The following is a 10,212-nucleotide window of genomic DNA, read 5'->3' as shown; positions in this document are numbered from 1 at the left end:
AATTAAAGTAAAAATTTAAAAAATGTCAAAAGGGGCACCTGAGTGGCTCAGTTGGTTAAGCGCCTGACTTCGGCTCAGGTGTTCATCTCATAGCTCGTGAGTTTGAGCCCCGCATCAGGCTCTGTGTTGACAGCTCAGAGCCTGGAGCCTGCTTCCAATTCTGTGTCTCTCTCTCTCTCTGCCCCTGCCCCCCCTCAAAAATAAATAAACATTAAAAATTTTAAAATTAATAAAATAAAATGTCAATGACAAAGAGACTGAAGAATCACAGAAAACAAACACCATGTGTGAATCTTGCTTAGATTCTGATGCAGACACGCCAAGTGTAATAAAAAGATATTTATTGAATATGATGTCTGGAATATGGCTTCAAAATCACCTGGGAGGAGTGAGGAGGTGAAACATTGGCCATCAGTAGATAAGTGTTGATGCCAGCCACTTCCATTCTTAATGCAGAGAACAATTCTATTCCCACTCTTTCTGTATGTTTGAAGTAAAACATTGTTCTTAAAAAGGAAAAGCAAGATATACAGAGGACCATGGGAGAAATGTGACAATGTGAAGAAATGACTCTTGGGGCACCTGAGTGGCTCACTCAGTTAAGCCATCCTGTCTGACTTCGACTCAAGTCATGATCCCACGGTTCGTGGGTTTGAACCTACATTGGGCTCTGTGCTGATGGCTCAAAGCCTGGAGTCTGCTTCAGATTCTGTCTCCCTCTCTTTGTGCCCTTCCCCTGCTCATCCTCTGTCACTCTCTCTCAAAAATAAATAAACGTCAAAAAAAAAGAAATGACTCTTGGGGCGCCTGGGTGGCTTAGTCGGTTGGGCGTCTGACTTTCGCTTGGGTCATGATCTCGCGGTTTGTGGGTTCGAGCCCCGCGTCGGGCTCTGTGCTGACTGCCAGCTCAGAGCCTGGAGCCTGTTTCGGAGTCTGTCACTCCCTCTCTCTCTGACCCTCCCCTGCTCACACTGTCTCTCTCTCTCCTAGAAATAAATAAAACATTTAAAAATTTTTAAAAAAAGAAAAAAAAAGAAATGACTCTAAAGTTTGAAAGTTGTGATAATGATGTTTTGGTTGTGTTTAAAAGAGAGAAAGAGAGTCTTTATATTTTAGGAACACAGACTTAAGTGTTTCTGGATGAAACGTGTGGAATTTGCTTCAAAATAATTCAAGGGACTTAATGGGGGAGGGGAGGATGGAACAAGATTGGTCATGTGGGTCAAGCGCTGGTGAGGGGCTGGTTATACTCTTTCCCTTCCTCTCCCTTTGGTCATGTTTGAAATTTTCCATAACCTAAAACAAAAATTTTTTAAAAGTTATAATGAGGCACCTGGGTGGCTCAGAAGGTTAAACGTTTGACTGTTGACCTCAGCTCAGGTCTGGAGCTCAGGGTCATGAGTTCAAGCCCCATGTTGGGGTCCACGCTGGGCATGGAACCTACTTAAAAAAAAAAAAAGAGTAGGGGCGCCTGGGTGGCTTAGTCGGTTGGGCGTCCGACTTTTTGGGTCATGATCTCGCGGTTTGTGGGTTCGAGCCCCGCGTCGGGCTCTGTGCTGACTGCCAGCTCAGAGCCTGGAGCCTGTTTCAGTCTGTGACTCCCTTTCTCTCTCTGACCCTCCCCTGCTCATGCTGTCTCTATCTCTCTCCTAGAAATAAATAAAACATTAAAAAACATTAAAAAAAAAAGAGTATATGAAAACCTAAACTAGTTCATGCCATTTCCTATATTTAAAAACCTTCCTTGTTTTCCCACCCAGCTACGCCTCTTTCTAATTCCTTGACCTCAAGTTCCACATTGTCCCCAGAGTCTATCTGCTCTTCGCAGAGAACTTCTGGCTGTTAAATCTTTTCAGCGTTTATTTGATACAGATTTATTGGATACTTACAATGTGCTAAGCTCTGTTCTGGACAGAGGGTGAACAAGGCAGACAAGTTGTTCATCTTAACATAGCGTACATTCTAGGGGACAGGCATAATGTATTAAATACGTACAACAGAGATGTGACAACAGAGAAGTGAAGGGAAGGGGTCTCAATGAGCTAGGGTGGACAGGGGAGGCCTTCTGCAGTGGTAATATTTGAAATGAGATCAGAATGGGGAGTCAGATAAATAAGTTGATGGAGGAATGACCTTGGTTGGGGTTGGGGCAAGGGGAGATAGAGGGAACCGCCAGTGCAAAGGTCCTGAAGTAGGATGGATCATGGGATGTACCAGCTCTGCAAAGAAGATGAATTTTGAGGATGGAGGTAGGAAAGATCCCCTGAACACAGCATGTTCCTTCCCACCTTGAGCTCTCTGCACTTGCTGCTGTTCTGGGACAACTTTGATTCCATCATGGCTTATTTCAATGCCCAATAAAAACAAAAAGTAATATTGGTAGCATGTATTGAACACTGTAGGCACTGGTCTAAACTTTCCATTGATGACTGAATTTAATCCTAACAAACCAGAAGGATGAAGGGACTTGGCCAAGACTACACTGCTAGAAAGTGGCCGAGTCAAGATCCCAAACCGGTTACCCAGGCAATCTGGCTCCAGAGTTCGGATAACCCTTCACATCTAACTCCCAGGGCTCCTAGAACTCGCCAGACCTTGTGGGTTATCACACTGAAGACCCACCCATGCAGGGCATTTTTATGGGCACTTCACGGCCATTCCCGTGCTGGGCGGGAAAGTGCACCGTCACGGCCCGGGGAAGGATGCCAAGCGTGGCACCCAGGGCCTGGCACCCGGAGCTCCACCCCTCCCAAGTCCTCCCGCTGGGATATTTCGGGAACAGCCGCCCCCATCCCCTTACCACACTTGGGCAGGGGCATTGGGGTGGGAGGGGCTGAGAGTCTCAAATTACCCAATGGAGAAGGATGCCGGGGCCCTATGCAAATAACACGTTTTTTATTGGACGCCAGCTCTCTCTGAGCCTGGAGTCTCGCCCCGCCCTCTCACGATGAATTGGCCTGATTTCTTTGCAAACGCCTTGAGGGGTGAAATGGAACACCGGCTCTTGGAACTCCCTCCGGAGAGTGAACTCAAGCTCCCAACGGAATTCTCGAAAGGAAGGGGGACATAGAAGGGAAGGTGTCTCAGTGTCTCAGTGATCTCTAAGCGCAGTTTCCCCGAGTTAGTTCCTGCACGTGCTTGACTCCACTCAGCCACCGTAGGCCCTGCAAGCCGCAGTACACTCTCCTATGGCCCTTTGACTAGCTCCGCGCTTGCTCACCAACTTGTCCGCCTTGCGCCCCCACCCCTTCCTTCTATTTCTTCTCCCCCCACGCAGCAGCCTCTGCTGGCCGCGACTGCGCATGCGTACTGACGCCCCCACCGGCCCCCGCGTGGGAGGAGTGGATGGAAATGAGGCTGGGCCGAGCAGCACGCGCGCCCTCCCTCCCCTCCCGTCGCTGGGCGCGCGCCGGGCGGTGCAGCTCCTGGGCGTCCGAGGGCAGCGCGGCAGCTGCAGCGGCCGCTGCGGGAGGGGCCTGGAGCCCCGCCCCCGGGGAGGGGCCTTCCGCAGGTGAGGCGGGCACGGGTCCGGGCCCGAATGCTTGGGTCTTCGGGAAGTGGATTGGGGGCTGGACGCCAGGATCTCCCGGAAAAGAATAGATTGGGGTCCTGATGCCTAGGTTCCGGAGGGACTGCACTGGTGCCTGAGCCTTGATAGGGTGCATTGGTGCACGAATGCCATGATTCCGAGGGGTGCATTGAGGCCCGGACGCTTGGGACCCCGAAGGAGAGATCCATTAGGGGTCTTTTAATCGCAAGACAGGCCACGTTCTTTCTGCATCTCCCTCCAGGGCTCCCCTCTACCCTCCACGCTGGGAATGAAATTTAGCAACAAGAAAGAAGCAGTTCACGCGGCGTCAATGGACTGAGACTAAACCGAGACTCGGGTAAAGCTACCTATTGGAGGTGAATCCAGCTCAGAGATCAGGCCCCTCCCCTGGGACAGAGTTGTAAAAGACCCGCCCACCCCGCTGGAAGGCCCCTCCCCTGGGTTGAATTGCTTGGGAGCTTATTTACGTGACCCCGCCCACTCCCGTCTTAGTTTCCACGGCTGGGAGGTTCCAATGGGGGAAGGTCCCGCCCACTCTGGATCAAGGTCTCGCCAACTCCGCGCTCAGGGCAGCCCCAGAGTTTAAGTTGTAGAGGCCCCGCCCACTCTGCGCAAAGGCTCCAACCCTGGGTCTAAGTTGCAAAGGGTAGCGTTTGCATAAACCCCCGACGGTTGTGCTTTTAGGCTCCGCCTACCCGTAAATAACGCCTACCCTCGCCTTTGGATGACAGACTTAAAAAAGATCTCGCTCCTAACCCGCTGGTCCCTGATTTTAGGCCCTACAGCCTATCCCCATCAGCCTGATAATCATCGGTGTGGCCTACCTCCCCCTGGGGTCCTGGGCCAGCAAGATGCTGGAACGAGATGCGGAGACCGCGGCCGGGGACACAGATCCTGGTCCCACCGGCAAGGAGCCTAAAACCAAGGGAGGAGGTGAGAGCGGTCCCGCCCGTGGGTAGGGGGCATTCTACAGGAATTGGGCTACGAGAATGCCATTTTGAGGGAATCTCAGGGTGAAAGTTTGAAGGCCTAGGGTGATGGGACCATGTGGGATCCCCCAAAACGCGTTCTGGGGGATCGTACTACTGGTGTTGGGGAGCCTCAGTGATCATTTTTAGGGCTCAGAAAATTAAAGGAGGGTCGGGGGGGTTGATATGTGGAATTTCAGGGTGATCACTTGGGAACATACTAAAAAAGGACACCTTAGTAGCTTCGGGGTTCCAGCTCCGCAACGCCTTGGATCCCCTTAGGATGATCATTTGAGGCATCTCAGTATGACCCTTGAGGTGTCCGGATACACTCCGAGTATCAAGGTTGGGTGGGGGGGAGGGAAGCCTGGCCTGGCTCCAGGGTGCTGGCTGATGCCTGGAGCCCACCGCCCTCCTGTCCTGTAGCTCCCCACCAGGGCTCGCCGCAGAAGCCCAGCCAGTCGGTTCCAGGGCCTGCCACGTCCAAGGGGGCGCCTTCTCGACCCCGCCGGCGGCCCCCGCCCCAGCGCCCGCACCGCTGCCCAGACTGTGACAAGGCCTTCTCCTACCCGTCCAAGCTGGCCACGCACCGGCTGGCACATGGCGGCGCCCGCCCGCATCCGTGCCCTGATTGCCCCAAGGCCTTCTCCTACCCCTCCAAGCTGGCAGCCCACCGCCTCACGCACAGTGGTGCCCGGCCACACCCGTGCCCTCACTGCCCAAAGGCCTTCGGCCACCGCTCCAAGCTGGCAGCCCACCTCTGGACCCATGCGCCTGCCCGCCCCTACCCATGCCCGGACTGCCCCAAGTCCTTCTGCTACCCCTCCAAGCTCGCAGCCCACCGCCACACACACCACGCCACCGATGCCCGTCCCTATCCTTGCCCGCACTGCCCCAAGGCTTTTTCCTTCCCTTCCAAACTGGCCGCCCATCGCCTGTGTCACGACCCTCCGACGGCGCCAGGCAGCCAGGCCACAGCCCGGCATCGCTGCTCCAGCTGTGATCAGGCCTTTGGCCAAAGACGCCTCCTGCTCCTTCACCAGCGCAGCCACCACCAGTCAGAGAGCCAGGGGGAGCGCGAGTGAGTCCTCCCCGTGGCTCAGAGTGCCCTCCTGCACACGCCCGGGTCAATAAAGAGGTGGTACTTCTAAGCTGGGCTGTAAGGACTTGCCTCTGCTCCACACTGGGTTCAAACTTACCAGGCTGAGGAAATTTGCTCACCTGTTTTGGGAAGGGAAAGGTGTCACCCACAGAGAGTTAGCACTGGGCCCCAAACAATGGGTGTGGATCTGTGGTTTGAAAGCAAGCCCTAGCTCCGGGTTTCTCCCTCCTATGCATAAGGCAAAAGTAAAAAAGTCAGCTAGCACCGTGGGTTGGTGAGGAATGTAGGGAAACAGGGTCTCTCCTTATTGTGAGTTAAATTGGTACCTGCATTTTGGCCGTTTGACGCTATCTATAAAAATTTTTAAATGCACACGTGGTCGTGTCAGCTATTCTACTTCTAGGAACTTCTCCTGTAGATAAACTCGGCACTGGAAGAGATGTAAGGGTAAGGATGTCCACAGCGGGATGGCTGTGGCCAAAGATGAGAAACAACCCAAGTGCCCGTCAATGGGAGACCAGCTAATAAATTCCAGTAGAGTCGCAGAATGGACTATGTAGCTGGGGGAGGGGAGGAAGCTCTATTTGTACAGATGTGAAAAGAGTCCCTAAATGTACTAAATGGTAAAAGCAAGAACAAAGGATATACTACCAAGAGTAAAAAAAGATTTTTTTTTAAATATTTATATTTTGGGAGAGTACAAGCAGGGGAGGGGCAGAGAGAGGGAGACAGAATATCTGAAGCAGGCTCTGTGCCGACAGGCTGACATCAGCGAGCCCAATGCAGGGCTCGGATTCCCTGAACCTTGAGATCATGACCTGATCTGAGCTGAAGTCGGACCCTCAACCGACTGAGGCAGCCAGGTACCCCAGTATAAAAATGTTTTAAAGCTCAAGCTTTGGAGCCAGCCCTGGCCCACTACTGGGGAACCCTGGACAAGCTTTGTCACTCCTCTGGATTCAGATGCCTTATCTAGAATGTGGGGGTGTTATAAGGCCTTTGTAAGGGCGCAGGCATGGTCTCCGGCTGTCACTTCCCTTCTCAAAGCCTGTTTCTCCTGCTATAAAGTAAGAATGACTGAGCTAACATGGGGCTGCTCTTCATTCTACAAATGTGTTACGTGCCTACGGCGTGCTGGGCCCTGCCCAGGGTGGTGGGAACACAGCAGTGAACATGCCAGGCCTGGTCTACTGAGGGAAGTGAGCACTAATCAAGCAGTGAGCAAAAGAAAAAAAAAAAAAAATTAAAGGTGGGGATGGAGTAGGGGAGGCAGCCTTGCCTCCCACCCCCACCCCCAGGTACCAAGAATTCTTTCAAAGTTGTAGGAATGACATCTGTGGCGTGGGCTTGGGAACAGGCCAGTGAAAGAGAACCAGGAGCTCAGAAACAGCCCTGTGTTTACGGGGCATCCTGACAAGTGACCATCCCTACATGTCACTGAGGGGCTGGCAAACTTTATCTCTAAAGGGCCTATCTGTTTTTAGGTTTTGCAGGCCACGGGGTTTGCTGCAACTACCCCACTCCGCCGCTGTGGTACAAAAGCAGCTGTACACATTATGATACGTGGACAAATGAGTGTGGCTGTGGTCCGGTAAAACTTTACAGAAATCATAGGTGGGCTGGGAGTTGCCCATGGGATGTGGTTTACAGATCCCTGCTGTGGGTGAGTAGGAGAAAGGACAGGCTAACCTGTGAATGAGCTGAGAGGTATGGGGAAAAAAATCAAGTGGGACCCTGTAGAGGCAGAATAATGGTCCCCTAAAGAGGTCCAAGTCCTAATCCCCAGAACCTGAGCATGTTACTTTACCTGTGGCAGAAGGGGCTTTGCAGATGTGATTAAGGATCTTGGGTGTGGCCAGGCAGAATGATGGCCTCCCAAAGATGGCCACCTCCCAATCCCTGAAACCCACCAACATGCTATGGGGTAAAGGAGAATTGTGAATGAAGGAATCAAAGTTGCTGGTTGGCTGACTTTAAAACAGGGATATTATCCCCTGGAGATGGGGATATTAACCTGATTATTCCGCATCCCCTCCCCATGTAACCACAGGGGTCCTTATATGGGAAAGAGGGAAGCAGAAGGGTCAGGGGCGATAGAGACTGGAGGGATGCAGGGCCATGAGTCAAGGAATTTAGGCAGCCTCTAGACACTAGAAAAGGTTAAGGAAATGGATCCTCCCTGGAAGGGACACAGCCTTGCACACCACAAATTTTAGCCCACTGAGATGGACATTGGACTACTACTGACCTACAGAACTGTAAGAGAGTAAGTGTTGTTTAAGGCTGCTAAGCTTGGGATAGTTTGCTACAGCAGCAATAGGAAACCTACAGATCCCAGTCTCATTGCATACACAAAAATAAGATTCTGCTGATTTAAGTTTGAGGGGCGCCTGGGTGGCTCAGCCGGTTAAGCATCTGACTTTAGCTCAGGTCATGATCTCATGGTTTGTGGGTTTGAGCCCCGCGTCGGGCTCTGTGCTGACAGCCAGCTTAAGAGCCTGGAGCCTGCTTCAGATGCTGTGTCTCCCTCTCTCTCTGACCCTCCCCTGCTCACGCTGTTTCTCTCTCAGAAATAAATAAAGCATCTAAAAAAAAAAAGATAAAAAAAATAAAATAAAAAAATAATTAAAAAAAAGATTTAAATTTGAAAAGCAAAATAGATGGAAATAATAAAGGAGAGTAGCTTAGTAACCGCAGAGGTACAGAAGGAATCTGTAAGACACAAGAAATCCACATCATAGAGGAAAAGACTGGTAAATTTGACCATAAATCAAGTTTATAGCTATGACAAGAGATACAGTATTATAAAAGTGTATACCTAGCACACACTATTATATAGAGGGTTAGAAAAGACCTTTTTACGGAGGTAGTGTTTGAGTTGAGATCTGAAACGTGTGGATGGAATGAGAAATGGTTTGTGGAAGTATCCGGCAGAAGGGGTGGGACCGAGCAGGCAAATGCAAATTAGCAGGCTGCCGGACCGCAGTCCACTCAGCAAAGCCTTGGGGGAAGAGGTGGCGAGGGTGAGGATTCAAGTCCTTCCACACCTGGAAATGCGATTTTATCAATGTTTACATATAGAGCTGTTCTGGAAGATTTCCCCCACAGCAACCACACCACCATCAAAGTTTCAGGGACGCAAATGCATTTGAGGGGTGTTGATCTCTGGCCTAACCGTCATTGTACAGATGGGGAAACAGGCCAGAAGACATGGGATTTGCCTGTACCCAAGGCCGGGGTGGGTCCGAGTCTCAAATACCCTGACCTCCTGCTGCTCCTTATATAGCTCAAGCTAGCTCCTGCCCGAGGGCCTTTGCACTTGCTTTTTCAGACCCTCCCCTACTTCTTTCTCCCTGCAGAGGATTCAGTTGGCTGAGACGCCTTCCCCACTGACCCTATCTAAACCACACCACCCTGTCCCATCACTGTAACGCTGCCCTGCATTATCTGCCCTCACACATTTATCACTGCTCCATGCTGCGGTCTTGCCCTCAGAGGAATGTCAGTCCCTTGAGTGGGGCCGCGTGTGTTTTTCACCCTGCAGTTCCACTGTCTCACCCATAGTTGGCGCGCTGGGCAGAATAACGGCCTCCCAAAAACATGCAGGTCCTAATCCCTGGAACCCACGAATACGCTATGTGGCAAAGGGGAATTACCGTTGAAGAAATCAAAGTTGCTAATTGGCTGACTTTAAGACAGGAGGCTTATGCCAGAGTATCCAGGTGGTCCCGAGGTAAACACAAGGATCTTTTAAAGGGGGAAGGAGTCAGAAGAGTCAGTGTCGGGGTGATGTGAAGGACTCCCCTGGCCACTGCTGGCTTTGAATACAGAAGGGGAATTGGGGTTGGGGCGCCTGGGTGGCTTAGTCGGTTGAGCGTCTGACTTTCGCTTAGGTCATGATCTCACGGTTCGTGGGTTCGGGCCCCGCGTCGGGCTCTGTGCTGACTGCCAGCTCAGAGCCTGGAGCCTGTTTCAGTCTGTGACTCCCTCTCTCTCTGACCCTCCCCTGCTCACGCTGTCTCTCTCTCTCTCTCCTAGAAATAAATAAAAACATTAAAAAAAAAAAAAAAAAGAAGGGGAATTGGGGATCTGGGGAGAAAGACAAGAAAGCAGATTTTCCCCAGAGCTTCCAGAAGGAACACGGCCCTGCCTACACCCTGAAGTTTAGCCCAGTAAGACTCGTTTTGGACTTCAGACCTCTAGACCTAGAAGGTTCTACATTTTTGTTGTTTTACGACACTGTTTATGTTAATTTGTTACCCAGCTCTGACTGCCCTTTGCTCTGCTCAGACCCCTTCCTGACCTCCCTGACCTCAGGATAACGTCCAAGCTTTTTGACCTGGCGTTCATAGGCCTTCAGGACGGCCCTGTCCTTTGCTTTTTATGGTGATGTCACTGTTCTCTATCTGTACGCACCACTACAGCAGCCGCTGAGCACCTGAAGTGTGGCTGGCGTGACCAAGGAAGTGAATTTTTCATTTCATTGTAGTTCATTTAAATAGCTACCTGTGTCCAGGGCCTACTGTGTAGGACAGCACAGCTGCAAGGGCTGTGTCCACCCTTCCAGACAGATCTGCCCCTTTAGGGGCTCG

General features: G+C 51.5%; 1 protein-coding gene across 2 annotated transcripts; it reads left to right on the top strand.

The window, feature by feature from the left end:
* Positions 1–3,385: 3,385 nt before the first annotated feature.
* Positions 3,386–5,669, top strand: ZNF575 (zinc finger protein 575). 2 transcript variants are annotated; one of them, XM_077747321.1, is made up of 4 exons: positions 3,386–3,511; positions 3,792–3,887; positions 4,327–4,483; positions 4,945–5,669. In XM_077747321.1, the coding sequence occupies exons 3-4, from the start codon at positions 4,402–4,404 to the stop codon at positions 5,601–5,603; spliced, it is 741 nt and encodes a 246-aa protein (XP_077603447.1). In that variant the 5' UTR covers positions 3,386–3,511; positions 3,792–3,887; positions 4,327–4,401; the 3' UTR covers positions 5,604–5,669. The 2 variants fall into 2 exon arrangements, with proteins under 2 accessions (XP_077603447.1, XP_077603448.1); XM_077747322.1 differs by having other exon boundaries at positions 3,792–3,906.
* The last annotated feature ends 4,543 nt before the right edge of the window (positions 5,670–10,212 follow it).

Source organism: Crocuta crocuta, unplaced genomic scaffold (genome assembly GCF_008692635.1).
Source record: "Crocuta crocuta isolate KB4526 unplaced genomic scaffold, BGI_CrCroc_1.0 scaffold334, whole genome shotgun sequence".
Taxonomy (NCBI): Eukaryota; Metazoa; Chordata; class Mammalia; order Carnivora; family Hyaenidae; genus Crocuta; species Crocuta crocuta.
Note: the sequence above shows the minus strand (reverse complement) of the source record. Positions and strands in the feature narration are given on the sequence as shown.

Excerpts from the sequence above, each read along its gene's own strand:
- ZNF575 (XM_077747321.1), top strand. The coding sequence starts at position 4,402 with ATGCTGGAACGAGATGCGGAGACCGCGGCCGGGGACACAGATCCTGGT. Across the intron at positions 4,484-4,944 it reads GCCTAAAACCAAGGGAGGAG|CTCCCCACCAGGGCTCGCCG; the intron begins GTGAGAGCGGTC and ends CCTGTCCTGTAG.